Source organism: Globicephala melas, chromosome 1 (genome assembly GCF_963455315.2).
Source record: "Globicephala melas chromosome 1, mGloMel1.2, whole genome shotgun sequence".
NCBI classification, from domain to species: domain Eukaryota; kingdom Metazoa; phylum Chordata; class Mammalia; order Artiodactyla; family Delphinidae; genus Globicephala; species Globicephala melas.
In genome coordinates this window covers 140,137,313-140,156,722 of record NC_083314.1, presented here as the reverse complement: position 1 = coordinate 140,156,722, position 19,410 = coordinate 140,137,313, and the positions used below count along the sequence as shown (strand labels likewise).

Here is a 19,410-nt window from a genome sequence, read left to right as displayed (position 1 = left end):
CCCACATTTCATGCTCCTTCATCATCTCTTTGCTGGGCTCCCCCTTTCTTCCACTTTCCTCCTTCATTGGTACTTAAATGAAAGCTTCCATGCTATGAAAGAGACAAATAGGTACTGGAAAGAAGGAGCAGAAAGAAGGGGAAGGATTGTTTAAATAAACAAGCAACTGCTATTCAGAATTTCCAGTTGAGGACAGATTTCCTTATTTCCTCTACAGTTCTTCAATCCTATCCTGATAGGTATTATTTTACCCATTTTACAGACAAAGAAACTGAGGCTAGGAAACAATGACTGGTTAGTGGTGTTTTCTGACCTACAGCTGCGCTCTTTCCATTCTAGCAAATTGCCTCTATTTGCATTCAATTTGCAGAATCTGCCTTGAGCAACCTGCAGGCCCAGTACAGAGGAATGTGGCCTGGAGCTTCTGAAGCTTTTCAGAGAGCACAGGTCTGGCTGTCACCCTGTGGTGGCAGTCTGGGCCGACACAGGACATGTTCCACTCTGAGGTCATAACTCACAAGCTGATTTAGATAGTGGAAAGTGTTTCTCTGAGATAAGCTATACATTTTCAAACTGAATTGCCATCTCGCTGTCTACTCTGCATGGTATTTTATAACCATCTATCTTTGATAACCGAATGCTACAATTAAGGTGAAATCTGCATATGCAAACTTAACGATTTTTTGGCATTTCCCATTCATCTTAGAACATTTTGGCTGAAAACAGATGAGTGCCCTGCTCCCATCCCAACACACACACACACACACACACACACACACACACACACACACACACACACACACACACACACACACACCCCTCACATGCACTCACACATTTAGTCACAGAGGCAGGGAATGATCCCAGTTGACTTAGCTTCTCTCTTGATTCTATCCTGTGACTCTCTTTCCATTCACTTGATTTTGCTTTCTTTGCCCCTGGAAATGATATTCATTCTCTGAGCTAAGGCATAATAAACAGAGAACTGGACTTGGAGCCAGAAGACCCAGGCCTTAGTTCTGATATAACGCTTAGTCGTTGTGTGACCAGACCAAAAACGATCTCAGGTTTTAAAGTTGGACAGATTATAAATCCCTGACTCTTGAGACTCACCAGCTGTGCGACTGCAGGCAAATTACTTAACTACTCTGAAACTCAGTATTCCCACCTCCAAAACAGCACTATTATTACTGTCTTGCAAGATCACTAAGAAGATTAAAAACATTAAAAAATGTTTTTAAAAAACACAAAAAGTGGCAGGTACAAGGCCTAGTACCCTATGTCTCTAACTTCTGTTTTCCACCATAATCACTGTCTCTCTGACTCAGAATTCTCTTCAGAATAATTGTATTTATCTCACAAGATTATTCTGAGGATTAAATGAGAAAATATACCTGAAAATATTATGAAATTGTGAAGTATTTTTAGTCCTTTGCTCATTCACGCAATCAACCAATATTTCTTAGTAAAGATTCAGTGGTAAGTGATATGGGTGATAATAAAGAAGAATCAGACATAGAATTTACCCTCAAGAAACCTTCATTCTTCAGATATACCCCACCCCACTGGAAGAACATAATATGAGGCAAAACTGAAAAATGCTGGTAATGTATTTGTAAGGTTCAAGGATAACAAGGAGACACCCTCCAGATGAGGCCATCAGCCGAGGCTCCTTGACGGACCTGCTATTTGAGAAAACACTTGGCACAAGGGTAGTAGATAACGGATAAAGGTTGTTCGGGTCCAGCATGAACAAGATCACAGCAGTGAGAAAGTGTGCGGAAGGTAAGGGGAACCTAGCCTACAGTATGGGGGATTATTGGAGGGTTGTGGCTGATAAGGTTGCAAAGATGGGTTGGGACCTATTTCTGGAGGAATTTGGACTTCTAATCTTTTTTTTTTTTTTTTTTTTTTTTTTTGCGGTACGCGGGCCTCTCACTGTTGTGGCCTCTCCCGCTGCGGAGCACAGGCTCCGGACGCGCAGGCTCAGCGGCCATGGCTCACGGGCCCAGCCACTCCGCGGCATGTGGGATCTTCCCGAACCGGGGCACGAACCCGTGTCCCCTGCATCGGCAGGCACTCTCAACCACTGCGCCACCAGGGAAGCCCTTGGACTTCTAATCTTATAGAATATGGAGGATCCGTGGAACATCTTTGAGCAGGAGAGTGATATTTTCAGAGCCAGCTTTCCTGGCGATGAATCCAGCTGTAATGTACAGGGAGGTTTGGAGTGAGGACAAACAGAGGCTCCCTAGGAGTCCGTTAGGAGAGTTTCGGAGAGACCCGAGGCCTTGAAATGGATCAAAGGGTGCGAATGAAGGCGGGAAGCTTGGAGGGAAAATATTACAGAGGAAAAATGATAGAATTTAAGGGATCAAGTTGTGGGTGTGGAGGGTAAGAGGGGTCCTGAGTGCCACTGAAGTCTTGGGTGAGGAGAAAAGGCATCAGAGAAATCTCAAGAAGGAACTGGTCTAAGGAGGAAAATAATATTGCCTATATGTAAGAAGAAAAATAATTCATCAGAATTCCAGGGGTCAGGGAAAGGCAGACCAGCCTTTTGGTGGTGTTTCCCAACCTTGGCACTATTGACGTTTGGAGCCAGAGAATTCCTTGTTTGGGGAGCTGTCCTGTGCATTGTAGGACATTTAGCACCCACTAGATGCCAGCAACACAACCCCCAAAGTTATGAGAACTTTGTGATAAATGTCCCAGGAAATTTTCAAATGTCCCCTGAGAGGCAAAATCATCCCCACTTGAGATCCCTGTTGTAGCGAGAAGTCTGCTCCCCATGAGAAACACTGTCGAAGTGCTGAAGAAAAACCTGAGTTACACTCCCCAGGGGGCCGATAGACCTGTGTCAGGAACTTGGACTTTGGATGGAACGAGGAGGTAGAAGGGAGGCGGCTAGGGAGCTGGTGGAAAGAAGCGGGTTCCAGATGTGCCACCCTGAGCTGCCCCAAGGGTGTCCAGACATAACCCCCCCCCCCGTCACACCCACAATTCAATAAAAGCACTGTGAGTTACTGGATTACTTGTGGATAAAGGAAAAAGGACAGTTTTCCAAATGGGTCAGAAGGATTGTAAAACTGCGGCCAAGAGGACCCAGGAGTCGAAACAAAGAGAGGGAGGGACGAAGAGACACACAGAAATCAGGGGCTGGAAGGGCTTCCCGGGACCTGGAATGGGTGTTCACTTTTGTCAAATTTTACCTAAATCTCTGAAGAAATGGAGACAATAACAAATGAGTGCCTTATTTAAATCTCCATAATTAAACCGGGTACACATTCCTTACACAGGCAAGTTATTCGGTACATTTTTTTCCATAACTTTGAGATTAATAAGGATAGTACTGGCCAATCCTGCTAATGAGAGAATTTAAGTATTGCCAAGGACATCAAGATAGCTGTCCATTCCTGAGCAACTTAGTTAATTTTTCTGGACCTTCATTTCTTCAACTGCAAAATGAATTGAATCATTTTCATCTCATAGACTTGTGGTGAGGATTAAGTAAAATAAGACAAATGAAATGCCTGCCACATGTTCAATTATTATCTGTCTTTCGATCTATCCAACTCTTTAATTTATGACTATGTCATAATTTATGACTAAGAGAATGTATGTAGATATGGGTGTGGTTGTTATTACAATTCTAGAGGATGCTTCTGGAGATGTCCATTTAAGGCATGTGGTTCCCTGAAGACACAAATATGCTAGATGGTAATGATACCCAATGTCTGGACGAGAAGAGGAACGTTCATTCAATTACCCCCATTTCTCGGGCTCCAGATGTTTGACAATACATTGGAGAACTTCCCCATGTAACTATTAGCATTTCCTATATTTTGCTGGCTGTTTACGGCAGAGCTGAAACACCAGTAGGAGCCTCGTTTCAGTCTTGCAAAACAAATTGATCTAACCTCAGAAGTTCCAAGAGCTACTCCAAAAGACCATGAATTCTGGAGCTATATCTTGGTTTGGCTTTTGCCTCGTTCTGAAAATACGATCCCTTTGCTTAGCTGAAATTGGTTAAATATCCTCCTTTCCTCAACCATATGGATATTTTGCTTTTCCAAAGGTCTGAAGGACAGTGGCCTTTGGTGTCTGGGATTTTAGGGCGTTTGGCTAATCAATACCCCGGTAAGTAATTAACCACATCTGAATGAGAATCGAGCGAGTTCTGTTCATTTCAAACATTAGGTAGATCTTATAGATCCCAGCCCGTAGATTCTTTTACTCCAACTCCCTGAATAGTTTTATTCCTCTCTAGGTAATATAGGGTGGTGGCTTCTGGATGAGATGTTTGCTGTTGCTTTTTTCCTCTTGTCTTTGATGACTTGTCAGCCTGGGGTAGCCATACAGGAGAAGGTGAACTGGTGAGTTGGCCAAAAGTTTCTGCAAAATTTGCAGTGAGGGGTTACTTGGTGGGGAACTGAGACACTCTCATGTTTGCAACAGGCTGTTTTAGGATGGAATGTGACCTCTTTCCACATTATTACTAATTCAGTGAAGGAGTCCAGGCCAGTGACAAGAGCGTTCACTTGGTGTCAGAGGGACCTGTGTGCAAATCTCAGCTCCAAGACTTAGGAGCTGGGTGATCTGCAGTAAATCAGCTAATCGCTTTGTGCTTGCTTCCCGATCTGTAAAATGAGAATAATAATGCCTCTTCTATAAGAGTTAATGAACATGAAATAAAATCTTGGATATAAAGTATACTCAACTTAGTAAATAATAGTTCTCTTGAGTTATATTGGACAATTAACCTCTGCTTATCCATTTGTGTGTAAGAATACCCATCTCATAGTGTTTGGGGAAGGATAAAATGAGGTAATGTATATAAAATTATCTTGGGAAAAGCAAGAGACTGTAAAGATGCTGAGTCATTTCATTCTAGAAAAGACGTAACCTTTTGCTATGGAGTAACGAATAGAAGTGATATTTTCATATGTACATTGCATTTTACCCATTCCATTTCCTTGAATATCCCAAACTGGCTTCACGGTCGTCTTTTTTTAAAATCTTAACACTAAGTATTTTGTGGTGCTTAAACAGCCTCTTATTTTGCCTTTGTGATAGCTTTAAAGAAGTCCCTCTCTCCGAAACATTGAAGATTTTAAGTAGAGTTATTTTATTCAAATTCTTGTTGGATGATTCAATCTTGAATCATTATTGCTTTTCAATGCTAGACTAGAGATTTCCTTTAAGTAACAGTTAAGAAGGGGGAAAGGCATTTTTCTAAGCAGTTAATTTGCAACTTGTATTTAAAGCGAATACAATTTTGAAAAATCAGAAAATTCATCTCTAATAATTAGAAGATAAAGGCAAGAGAACTGTGGCAAAGGAAATCTCTGCTGAGATACTCTTAATTATAAAAGCTTATCATCGTAATCCTTTTTGAAAATGAACAAAGAGTCTTGATGTTTGAACTTATCAAATAAGAAAGACCAGTGAAGAGGCAAATTTGAAGTCAGGGCAAAAGAGAACCAATTAAATACGTTACAAAGTGCTGAAGTAGGAAGTCACAAGGTCTTTTTGTCTAGTGCCAGCTTGCCTGACCCTGGCTTTGCAAATGCTAAACTACATGGTGAAATAACTTTACTGGGTTCAGATTCTGGCCCTGGCATTTCCTATTTGTGTAATCTTAGGCAAGTTATTTAAGTCTTCTGGACTGTAAAGTGGGAGGCAAGTAAGAGGAAGAATTAAATGCATAAAAAGTATTTAGAACAATGCCTGGTACTTAGTAAGTTTTCAGTGAAAGCTGTTGCCAGTAGTGGTGTGTGATTGTCACGGTCGTTTTTTGGGTATTTTTCATCTCTCTGATGGTTGATAAAAACTAGAATAAATTTGTAATGTGCCTACACATTATTGATACAATGTATAAAATAGACAACTGATGGGAACATACTGTATAGCACAGGGAACTCTACCTAATGCACTGTGGTAACCTAAATGGGAGGGAAGCCCAAAAGGGTGGGGATATCTGTATGTGTATGGCTGATTCATTTTGCTGTACAGTGGAAGCTAAAACAACATTGTAAAGCAACCAGACTCCAATAAAAATCAATGTAAAAAACTAAAATAAAATTTAACAACGAAAAAAAATTGCAATGTGCCAGTCAGCATGGATCTTTTGGATTAGCCTCACTTCAAACTTTAAAAAAAATTAACAATGGCAAAATAACTAACAATTTTTTTTCTCAAATAAAATATAAACACTAACATTGAAAACAGATGATATACATTTACATTTTTAATGGTATACATTTATTTTTATAAGCTCATATTTACCATTATTATAAAGTATATTGCCTGTGTGTTATTATACCATTACTATAAATTCTTAGAAAAGTGTGGTTGTTTGAGAAAAGTATTTTAAGACGATGTTGATGAAAAGACGTTATATTCAGCCTTAAAAAGCAATGACTTGCTCTTATGTGTTTTATACAAATAATACATTTTAGCATGTGTGTTGCTTTAAAAAGTTAAAAAAAATTTCAATCCTTTTAATTTATTGAGATTCGTTTTATGACAAAGAATATATCTTAGTGAATATGTCACAGGCACTTCAAAGTGTGCATTCGTCTGTTGTGTGTAGTTCTAAGTCATTAAGTTGGTTATTAATGCTGCTCAAGTTTTCACCTCCTTGTCTATCAAATACTGAGGGGGGAATGTTGCATCCCCAAGTATATTTGTGGATTTGTCTATTTCTCCTTTCAGTTCTATCAGTTTTTGTTTCATGTATTTTGAAGCTGTTATTATCTGTTTATCTACTTGTCTTTCTATGTCTATCTATCTATCTATCTACATACAGATTTGTAGATGATCTGCCCCTTTATCATTATGAAAGGCTTTCATTATCCCTGGGTTTGCATGGTCAATTTTTTTCCCCAGTATTTTATTTTAACCTATCTGACTCTTTATATTTTAAAGTATGCCTCATATAGATTGCATATAGATGGGTCTTACTTTATTACCTAGTCTAATAATCTCTGTCTTTTAATCATAGTATTTATACAACTTATATAAGATGTAATTACTGATATGCATGGGTTTGGGTTTGCCATCCTTCTATTTGTCCCATCTGTTCTTTGTTTCTGTTTTTCTCCTTTTTTTGGTCATCTTTTGCATTTCATATTTTTTCTAATTCTAAATAATTTGTTAGCAATTCTACTTTGTTTATTTATTTATTTTGGTTGTTACTCTAAGCTTGGCAACATTCATCATTAACTTATCACAGCCTACCTTCCAATGATATCATACCACTTCTGACACCATTTTTATTCTTCCTGAGTAACTTCTTCTGACCTTTCTTATAGTGCAGAATGAATTTTGGTGAGGGAGTTATCCATTTTTGTTAGTCTGAAGAACTCTTTATTTTGCCTTTATTTTGAAGGGTATCTTTGATGAATATAAAATTCTAAGTGGAAAGCTTCCTTTTTTCCTCCCACATCGCTTTGCAGACATTAATATCATTCCATTATCTTCAGTTTGTATAATCTTTGAGGAGAGATCCACTTTGTTATGGACTCCTTTACTATTTTATCATTGATTTCTAGCAGTTTGATTATGATGTACCTAGGTGTGCTTCTGTGGGTTTATAGTTCTCATCAAATTTGGGGAAAAAAAATTTGCCACTATTAATTCAAACATGTTTTCTGCCACATACTTTCTCCTCTGCTTCTGATCGCAGGTATGCCCGACTCCCTGATATTATTCCACAGGTCACTGAGGCTCTGTTCTTTTTTTATTGTTTCTGGCAGTATTTTTTCTCTGTTTCATTTTGGATAGTTTCTATATCTTTAAGTTTACTGATCTTTTCTTTTGCAGTATTTAATCTGTTTCTTAGCCCATCCAATGGATCTTTCATTTTGGTTTTTATAATTTTTCAGCTTCAAAACTTTCATCTGGTACTTTTTTATATCTTTCACTTCTCGTCATGTCCATGATTGCCCTTACTTTAATGTACTTAAAATAACTCAAAATCCTTGTTTGCTACTTCCATCACTTTTATTTCATAGGTCTTTAGAATTAGGAAGGACTTTGACATCTAATTTAATCCACTCATGTTACAGATAAGGAAATTGAGTCCCAGAAAGAGAAGGGGAATATTAAATAACAACCAGACCACTCCTCTAGGCATTTTATGAATATTGACCAATTTAAACCTCATTATGTCCCTCTAAGACTGTTGTAATCATTATCCCCTCCAGTTGAGAGCCAGAGAGGAAACAAAACAATTTGATATGTCAGTCACCCAGTTTCCTAGTTGTACAGTCAGGCCTTCTAATCCCCAGATCAGTGTTATTACACCATTACTGCTACCCTCACCCACCAGAAAAAAAAAAAATCTTTTCAAAACTGAGCACCCATTTTGATAAGCACTATTTACAACAGCCAGGACATGGAAGCAACCAAAATGTCCATCAATGGCTAGAGGAATGGCTAAAGGAATGGCTAAAGAAGATATGGTACATATATACAATGGACTATTACCCAGCCATAAAAAAGAATGGAATCATGCTATTTGCAGCAACGTGGATGCAGCTAGAGATTATCATACTGAGTGAAGTAAGTCAGACAAAGGCAAATACCATATGATATCGCTTATATGTGGAATCCAAAAAAATGGTACAAATGAACTTATTTACAAAACAGAAATAGAGTCACAGATGTAGAAAACAAACTTATGGTTACCAGGCGGGTAAGGGGGAGGAGGGTAAATTGGGAGATTGGGGTTGACATATACACACTACTATATATAAAATAGATAACTAATAATGACCTACTGTATAGCACAGGGAACTTACGCAATACTCTGTAATGACCTATATAGGAAAAGAATCTAAAAAAGAGTGGATATATGTATATGCATAACTGATTCACTTTACTGTATACCTGAAACTAACAAAACATTGTAAATCAACCATACTCCAATAAATTTGTTTTTTAAAAAAGCAAAACAAATATTTAATTTGGAATTAGGACACCCAAAGGTTTTGTGGGGTTTTTTGTTGTTGTTGTTGTTGTTGTTTTTTGCGGTACGCGGGCCTCTCACTGTTGTGGCCTCTCCCGTTGCGGAGCACAGGCTCCGGTCTCGCAGGCCCAGCAGCCATGGCTCACGGGTCCAGCCGCTCCGCGGCATGTGGGATCTTCCCAGACCAGGGCACGAACCCGTGTCCCCTGCATCGGCAGGCGGACTCTCAACCACTGCGCCACCAGGGAAGCCCCCCTAAAGGTTTTTATAACATTTCCAACCCAACATTTCCACTGATGAAGAATGAACAAAATACCTTAGGGGGGATTAAAGAAATATGAGTAAAGACCTCAAACGTAGAAGATAATCACAGGGATCTGTTTGCTTCTTTAAATAGGTCATACAGGCAGTGGATCCTAAGGAAATTTAAATCACTATCTTCTTCTGTATTTTATTGTTTCATGGGCATCAGAGTGTTCACCAAAGTAACCCAGGCCAGGGCCGTGCGAGTATTTTCTATAGCTGTCCAGATGACTGGAAATGAACATGAATTCAGGCTGCATGAAATTTCAGCTAATATAAACAATTAGAGTAGTGGATGTGACTGAGTGAGTCTCAGGACTATGGACACTTTTTTTTTCGGGGTAACTAATCTTTAGCTATACTTCAAGCAGCATTGGGTGTGGGCTTTGATGTGAGATCAAGCTGGGTTTAAATCCTGTCTTCACCACTTAGTGGCTATGGAACTTGGGTAAGTTACTTAAACTCTCTAAGGCTTAACTTTCTCATCTATAAAACAGAGACAATACATATTTCATAGAGTGCTTGTCAGGAGTTAAGACAGTTAATATAAAGCAATGAGCATAGAAACTGGAACATGGTAAGCTTTTAGAAAATTACTTTTATTACTCTATTTCCCCTTTGTCAGAAATCCTTCATAGTATTTCTTGGAATGTGTTTTTATTTTTTATTTTATTTTATTTTTTTGCGGTACGCGGGCCTCTCACTGCTATGGCCTATCCCGTTGCGGAGCACAGGCTCCGGACGCGCAGGTTCAGCGGCCACGGCTCACGGGCCCAGCCGCTCCGCGGCATATGGGATCTTCCCGGACCGGGGCACGAACCCGTGTCCCCTGCATCGGCAGGCGGACTCTCAACCACTGCGCCACCAGGGAAGCCCCTTGAATTCTTGCTTTACCTCTTACTGTCTATATAACCTTAAGCACATTATTTCATCTTCCTCTGAATCTGTTTTACTTATCTATAAAATAGGTATAATAATTCCTACTCCACAGGGGTCTAGTAAAATTTAAATTATATAACATAAGATCAAATGAGATAATATATTCATACAAAAGTTTTTATTGAGTTCCCACTGTATGCCAGGTACTGTGCTCAGGGGACCGTGGTGATCAGCAGAGTCAAGACCCCTGCCTTGCAGAACTTGGAGTCTAAGGGTGGGAATAAAGTGTAGGAGGCTCTACATATGTGGCATTTGTTAGCATAGGGCAAGGCAAACCGTCTGGAGGACATGAGACTTAACTGAACTGGGAAGGTCTGACCGGATGGATGAGGTGTGATTATTCAGTGTGGAGGAAAGAGCATTATGCATATATTGCAGGAGAGCCTGGAACATGCTTAGAACCAGAAGTTCTGTGTGGAATTCTATGTGTACCTGGAACACAGTAGACACTTTTTTTTCATTTGTTCATTCATTCATTCATTCCTTTTGTTCATTCATTCAATACATATTCCAGGTATGCTACGTGATGAGCAAAACAGATAACGTCCTTACCCTCCTGGAATTTACAGTGTAGTGATGGAATCAGTCAATAAACATGTAAACCAAACATTTCAGTAAAAATTGTGATAAATAGTATGAAGGAAGCAAACAGGGTCCTTTGATAGAGGCTATCGAGCAATCTAAAAATAGGCAGGTTGGGGCCTTCTCTACGGAGGCGGATTTAAGCTGAGATACGAAGGATGGTGAGGAGAAACCAAGTGCAGGGTGGGGAGAGTGGAGAGGTCAGCACATGCTAAGATCCCCCTGCAGGAAATGGCTCATCACATTTGAGGACCTGCAGGATGGGAGCAGCGTGAGACCAGGGGATAGAGTCCTGAGAGGATGTCAGAAAGGTGGGCAGGGGCCAGACCACAGAGGACCTTGGGCACCATGGTGAGGAATTTTGATTTTAGTCTATGTGTAGTAAAACAAACAAACAAACAAACAAAAATAACTGGAGGATCTTATACAGGAGGGATATTATCTGATTTCTAATTTTAAAAAATCATCCTGTTGTCTGTGCAGAGAAGGGATTGGAGGAAATTGAAGTGGAATGTCTTGGACCATAGGAGGCCATAGCAATTATCTGGGTGAGAGATAACGGTGCCTTAAATTAGGACGGGGGCAGCTGAGGCAGGCACAAGGGAAGATATTTGAGATATATCTTGAAAGCAAAATTGACAGAAATTTCCAAAGGACTGGATATGGGGGTGAGGGCAAGGAAGGAATTAAAGACCACTGTCAGGTATCTGGCTTAAGCAGCTGTGTGTTAGGGTAGTTCCACTTACTGATGTGGATAAAATTGAGAGAGGAACAGTTAAAAGGAGAAAATTAAGAGTTTCGATTCAGAGCCATTAAGTTTGCCATGCCTGACAGGCACCTAGTGGAGATATAAAACGGGGCAGTTGGATAAACAAAACAGGATTTCTGAGCAGTGGTCCAGGTTGAAGATCTAAATCTAGGAGGCATTAGCATAGGTGGTATGTGAAACCCAGGAAATGGATATCACCTTCTTAAGAGTGAGAAAAGCAAAAAAAGAAAGGCAAGACTACACCCTGAGGAATTCTAGTTTTCAGACACATCAAAGAGAACTGGCCACAGAGGTAGGAAGGGGGCAAGGAAGTGTGGTACGAGGAAAGATTTCAAGAAGGAACAATGGTTAACAGAGGGGAATTAAGACCAAGCTGGAAAACTTTCCCCTGGATTTAGCAACATGGAGGTCACTAGAGACTCAGCACTTTCAAGGTCAAATTTTAAATATGTTTCATGATGTCATTCCCATGTAACTGAATGGGAGTAGCTCCAGGTTATATAATTAGTGACAATCAGTCTTGAATATAAGCTGAGCTTATTTATTTGGATGACCCACTGGAAATAATCAGGGTCGGGCCTTCTGACCTAGCCTGGGATGGGTAGCTAATTAATTATTTTGTGATCTAAATTGCTGAGGTGGCCACATTCTACGGTCAAGCATTTGACTCACAGGTTACATGTTCAAGTCTAGGTTTTAGGCCATTTGAGGCCTTTTGCCCCAAATGCCACCCTATCTAAAAAGGCAGATGGAAAGCATCTCACTAGTCCCCAGCCCTCCACAGCACAGGCATTCAATATGTTTTTGATGAAGATGGAGAGGTTTAATGTGCATGTCTGGGGTTGAGATGGTTAGAGAGAAGAAACTAACATGTATGTCAGGCTGATGCTTGGGGCTTTCCATGCTTTGCATATGTAATCTCACTCCATATTCAAAACAGTCTCACAAGTTATTATTATCTCTGTTTTTTAGCTATAAATAGCAGAAACTGGATTTAAATACATGGAAAGCCCTTTCTGTTACATCAGTGCTTCTTCAACTGTGTTAAATAGTCTTACAGATATTACATGAAAGAAAAAAATGACCTATAGTCACAAATTGGGTAAATGCTCTGTTAAGTAAATTAAAATGCAGAACTTTTCAGAGCCTTAATGTGTTGTTGGGCATTTTAAATCTCCAAGAGCAGTATGTTGTATACAATTTATCCAAATGTATTTGACCAGGTAACTTTACTTCTTTTCCTCCTCACCTCTGGTGCATATCTCAGGAACTAGTACTCCACAGAGCATACTTTGGGAACCCTGCACATAGCACTATATTCCCTTGTGGTGATTCTACAGATGAAAAACTTAATAGCCAGACAGTTAAAGAAACTTGCTCATAGTGGCACAGCAAGGTAGATGCCAGCTAAAGACTAGAATCAAAGACTCCTGAATCTTACTGCTCTACATTAACTCTCTCCCTGCTTGAGTAAATTTTCAGTAGCTGGAAGATGCTTTCAAACTATTTGCCAAGATTTACTAGGCCACAGATTTATTAAATGTTCCTGAAGTAATTGAAAAATTGATGCGGTTCTTTTGGAAAGCCATTTGGCCGTATGTGTCATAAGCTTTGAAACCATTTGTATCCTTCAACCCAGCCATCCTATTCTACAGGAAGTATCTTCAGTAAGTAACTTAGAATACAGAAAAACTGGGTGCTCAGTACTCTAATTGTTTAATGTTAGTGGAATGGAACAATGTGCAGTCATCATAAAAAGTTTACATTTCTCTGATAATATTAAATGGAAAAATAAAGATATAAAAATGTAATAGTATGACCTCAACTATGTTATAAAAATTAAGAATGAAAGGAAATATAACAAAGTATTAATGGTGGTGGAATGTGGGGCAATTTTTTTCTTTTATAATCTTTTCGATGTTCTCTTTAGGAGAACGTATGACTTTTATAATCAACAAAAAATAAACTACTTTAAAAAATGCATTGGAACGATAAGAGAAGATGCCCGTCATACGGATATTGGCTAAAAGGTTGGAGCCCTGTAATGACTTAATGAATGGTCCTTGTGTACCTTCTGTAGCCTTGCTTCAGTGATAGCATGACTGTGTGTTCCTCTGTCTAGACATCACGTCACAAAGCTTTTAAAACTACAGCAACACAGCGCTGCTCTAAGCTTTTGCTTCCATCTATTAACACTGTTTCCTTCCATTTTGACACCATAATGCAGTCTCTATGGGCTTACAATGATATTATCTTGACAATTCTACAGTGAGACGCAGAACTAACACTAGAGTCATTTTCTGCTCCCAAACCTCCTCCCTGTAACTTCTCTCCCACGTTTTAGTGATCAGAACTCTTGTTTTTCTCCGTGTTTCTATGCTTCACACTTTTATTATTAGGACAATCTATCAGAAAAATGACATATGGACCAAACCTTGAGCCATCTGAATGTCTAGACACCAGGATAATTTAATTAGATTCTAACTGGAAATTAGGTTCAAATAAATTTCTAAACAATGTCATTCTATTTCCCATACATTGGTTTCATTCCTTCTATCCTCTTTTTATCCTTTCTTTCTTCCTTCGTTCCTTCCTTCCTCCCTTCCTTCCTTCCCCCCTCTCCCTCCCTCACTTTCTCCCTCCTTTTCTCCCTTATTTTCTTTCCTCTCCTAAATATTTACTGACCACCTTCCTTGGGTCTGGCACCATGATAAGTGCCAGGAGTTCAGTAGCAAACATATGAACAGTACAAGTACCTGCCTCCATAGAGATTATGATCTGGTGGAGAAGGCAGAAATTATACAAACATTATAAGTATGAAAATTAAGTGTTGAGAAGAAGATGTGCAGAGATTGACAAATCATATGAAGGGAGATATCTATCAGTCTGGGTGTTGAGAAATGTTTTCCTAAGGAACCGATGTTTATGATGAGACTGAAAAATACCTAGGAGTCGCCCAGGAGAAAGGTAGTTGGATTCTTTCACGATTGGGTTTTACAGGTAGTTGTGATCAAGGGAACAGTGGGGTCCAGGAATTCAGGACATAATTAAAATTTTAAAATGATGGATCATGAAATCAAAACTGATTATAAAGGAAAATGAAGATAGGAGAGGTCTTACTGATAGAGAGAAAGCTTAGGTGTCAATGGAGGCCACAATGAGGTCCAAGAAAAGTGCATGGGAATCCTTGAGCATATAGATATAGAAGGAGATGAGGCTGTGGAGCCCCAGATAACTATTTGCAGGTGACTCATGAATTAGTGATTTGGAGGAGAAGCTGTTTCAGACAGTAAGAAAGTCCAGGATGAAAACATGGAAGATAATAGAGTGAAGAAAAGGGTCATTGGAGAGGAAGAAAAGGAGCAACTGAGAGTGCAGAGCATTGGATGGTTCATTTATAGGGATGCTGAGGTCTCCCAGCATGATGAGAGGAACTGGAGTAGAGAGGAAGATGGTGAGCTGAGCACTGAAGTTTTTTTGAAGGGATAATAGGGCTGGCGCTCTATACTAGCATCATTTTATAGATCAGATTTTCTCAAAGTGTGGTCTACAGACTCCAGGGAGTCCCCAAGATCTTTTCAGGGTGATGCCTGAGTGTTCAAAACAATTTTACAATAATACTAAGACATTATTCGCTCTTTTCACTGTGTTTATGTTTGCACTGACAGTGTAAAAGTAATGGTGGACCAGTCCTTCCCATCAGGAAACTTGCACAAGCCTCTTAGATAGCCTCATCCACCAGAGGGCAGACAGCAGAAGCAAGAACTCCAATCCTGCAGCCTGTAGAAAAAAAGCCACATTCACAGAAAGATAGACAAGAAGAAAAGGCAGAGGGCTATGTACCAGATGAAGGAACAAGATAAAACCCCAGAAAACAACTAAATGAAGTGGAGACAGGCAACCTTCCAGGAAAAGAATTCAGAATAATGATAGTGAAGATGATCCAGGACCTTGGAAAATGAATGGAGGCAAAGATCGAGAAGATGCAAGAAATGTTTAACAAAGACCTAGAAGAATTAAAGTACAAACAAACAGAGATGAACAATACAATAACTGAAATGAAAACTACACTAGAAGGAAACAATAGCAGAATAACTGAGGCAGAAGAACGGATAAGTGACCTGGAAGACAGAATGGTGGAATTCACTGCCACAGAACAGAATAAAGAAAAAAGAATGAAAAGAAATGAAGACAGCCTAAGAGACCCCTGGGACAACATTAAACGCAACAACATTCACATTATAGGGGTCCCAGAAGAAGAAGAGAGAGAGAAAGGACCCAAGAAAATATTTGAAGAGATTATAGTCGAAAACTTCCCTAACACGGGAAAGGAAATAGCCACTCAAGTTCAGGAAGCGCAGTGAGTCCCATAGACGATAAACCCAAGGAGAAACACGCCAAGACATATAGTAATCAAATTGGCAAAAATTAAAGACAAAAATTATTGAAAGCAGCAAGGGAAAACTGACAAATAACATACAAGGGAACTCCCATAAGGTTAAGAGCTGATTTCTCAGCAGAAACTCTACAAGCCAGAAGGGAGTGGCATGATATACTTAAAGTGATGAAAGAGAAGAACCTACAACTAAGATTACTCTACCCAGCAAGGATCTCAGATTCGATGGAGAAATCAAAAGCCTTACAGACAAGCAAAAGCTAAGAGAATTCAGCACTACCAAACCAGCTCTACAACAAATGCTGAAGAAACTTCTCTAAGTGGGAAACACAAGAGAAGAAAAGGACCTAAAAAAAAAAACCCAAAACAATTAAGAAAATGGTCATAGGAACAAACATATCGATAATTACCTTCAACGTGAATGGATTAAATGCTCCAACCAAAAGACACAGGCTTGCTGAATGGCTACAAAAACAAGACCCATATATATGCTGTCTACAAGAGACCCACTTCAGACTTAGGGACACAACAGACTGAAAGTGAGGGGATGGAAAAAGATATTCCATGCAAATGGAAATCAAAAGAAAGCTGCAGCAGCAATACTCATATCAGATAAAATAGACTTTAAAATAAAGAATGTTACGAGACAAGGAAAGACACTACATAATGATCAAGGGATCCAAGAAGAAGATATAACAATTATAAATATATATGCACCCAACATAGGAGCACCTCAATACATAAGGCAATTGCTAACAGCTATAAAAGAGGAAATCGACAGTAACACAATAATAGTCGGGGACTTTAACACCTCACTTACACCAATGGACAGATCATCCAAAATGAAAATAAATAAGGAAACAGAAGCTTTAAATGACACAATAGACCAGATAGATTTAACTGATAATTATAGGACATTCCATCCAAAAACAACAGATTACACATTCTTCTCAAGTGCGCACAGAATATTCTCCAGGAGAGATCATATCTTGGGTCACAAATCAAGCCTCAGTAAATTTAAGAAAATTGAAATCATATCAAGCATCTTTTCTGACCACAACGCTATGAGATTAGAAACGAATTACAGGGAAAAAAATGTAAAAAACACAAACACATGGAGGCTAAACAATACGTTACTAAATAACCAAGATATCAGTGAAGAAATCAAAGAGGAAATCAAAAAATACCGAGAGACAAATGACAATGAAAACACGATGCTCCAAAACCTATGGGATGCAGGAAAAGCAGTTCTAAGAGGGAAGTTTATAGCTATACAAGCCTACCTCAAGAAACAAGAAAAATCTCAAATAAACAATCTAACCTTACACTTAAAGGAACTAGAGAAAGAAGAACAAACAAAACCCAAAGTTAGTAGAAGGAAAGAAATCATAAAGATCAGAGCAGAAATAAATGAAATAGAAACAAAGGAAACAATAGCAAAGATCAATAAAACTAAAAGCTGGTTCTTTGAGAAGATAAACAAAATTGATAAACCACTAGCCAGACTCATCAAGGAAAAGAGGGAGAGAAGTCAAATCAATGAAATTAGAAATGAAAAAGGAGAAGTTACAACAGACACCATAGAAATACAAAGCATCCTAAGAGACTACTACAAGCAACTCTATGCCAATAAAATGGACAACCTGGAAGAAATGGACAAATTCTTAGAAAGGTATAACCTTCCAAGACTGAACCAGGAAGAAACAGAAAATATGAACAGACCAATTACAAGTAATGAAATTGAAACTGTGATTAAAAATCTTCCAACAAACAAAAGTCCAGGACCAGATGGCTTCACAGGGGAATTCTATCAAACATTTACAGAAGAACTAACACCCATCCTTCTCAAACTCTTCCAAAAAATTGCAGAGGAAGGAACACTCCCAAACTCATTCTACAAGGCCACCAGCACCCTGATACCAAAAGCAGACAAAGGTACTACAAAAAAAGAAAATTACAGACCAATATCACTGATGAATATAGATGCAAAATTCCTCAACAAAATACTAGCAAACAGAATCCAACAATACATTAAAAGGGTCATACACCATGATCAAGTGGGATTTATCCTAGGGATGCAAGGATTCTTCAATATATGCAAATCAATCAATGTGATACACCATATTAACAAACTGAAGAATAAAAACCATATGATCATGTCAATAGATGCAGAAAAAGCTTTTGACAAAATTCAACACCTATTTATGATAAAAACCCTCCAGAAAGTGGGCATAGAGGGAACCTACCTCAACATAATAAAGGCCATATATGACAAACCCACAGCAAACATCATTCTCAGTGGTGAAAAACTGAAAGCATTTCCTCTAAGATCAGGAACAAGACAAGGATGTCCACTCTCACCACTACTACTAAACATAGTTTTGGAAGTCCTAGCCATGGCAATCAGAGAAGGAAAAGAAATAAAAGGAATACAAATTGGAAAAGAAGAAGTAAAACTGTCACTGTTTGCAGATGACATGATACTATACATAGAGAATCCTAAAGACGCCACCAGAAAACTACTAGTGCTAATCAATGAATATGGTAAAGTTGCAGGATACAAAATTAAGGCACAGAAATCTCTTGCATTCCTATACACTAATGATGAAAAATCTGAAAGAGAAATTAAGGAAACACTCCCATTTACCACTGCAACGAAAAGAATAAAATACCTAGGAATAATCCTACCTTGGGAGACAAAAGACCTGTATGCAGAAAACTATAAGACAGTGATGAAAGACATTAAAGATGAAACGAACAGATGGAGAGATATACTGTGTTCTTGGATTGGAATAATCAATATTGTGAAAATGACTATACTACTCAAAGCAATCTAAATATTCAGTGCAATCCCTATGAAATTACCAATGGCATGTTTTACGGAACTAGAACAAAAAAATCTTAAAATTTGTATGGAGACACAAAAGACCCCTAATAGCTAAAGCAGTCTTGAGGGGAAAAAAACGGAGCTGGAGGAATCAGACTCTCTGACTTCAGACTATACTACAAAACTACAGTAATTAAGACAGTATGGTACTGGCACAAAAACAGAAACATAGATCAATGGAACAAGATAGAAAGCCCAGAGATAAACCCACGCACCTATGGTCAACTAATCTATGACAAAGGAGGCAAGGATATACAATGGAGAAAAGAAAGTCTCTTCAATAAGTGTTGCTGGGAAAACTGGACAGCTACATGTAAAAGAATGAAATTAGAACACTCCCTAACACCATACAAAAAAATAAACTCAAAATGGGTTAGAGACCTAAATGTAAGACCGGACACTCTAAAACTCTTAGAGGAAAATATAGGAAGAACACTCTTTGACATAAATCACAGCAAGATCTTTTTTCATCCACCTCCTAATGGAAATAGAAACAAAAAAACATAAATGGGACCTAATGAAACTTCAAAGCTTTTGCACAGCAAAGGAAACCATAAACAAGA

At 38.8% G+C, this 19,410-nt stretch overlaps 1 protein-coding gene across 1 annotated transcript in view; it reads left to right on the top strand.

Moving 5' to 3' along the window:
* The first annotated feature begins 4,296 nt into the window (after nt 1-4,296).
* C8A (complement C8 alpha chain) overlaps nt 4,297-19,410 on the top strand; it is a 65,016-nt gene continuing 49,902 nt past the window's right edge. The window contains exon 1 of the mRNA XM_030870417.2: nt 4,297-4,373. Coding sequence (XP_030726277.1) covers nt 4,297-4,373 — 77 coding nt within the window. The remainder of the gene's footprint in view (nt 4,374-19,410) is intronic.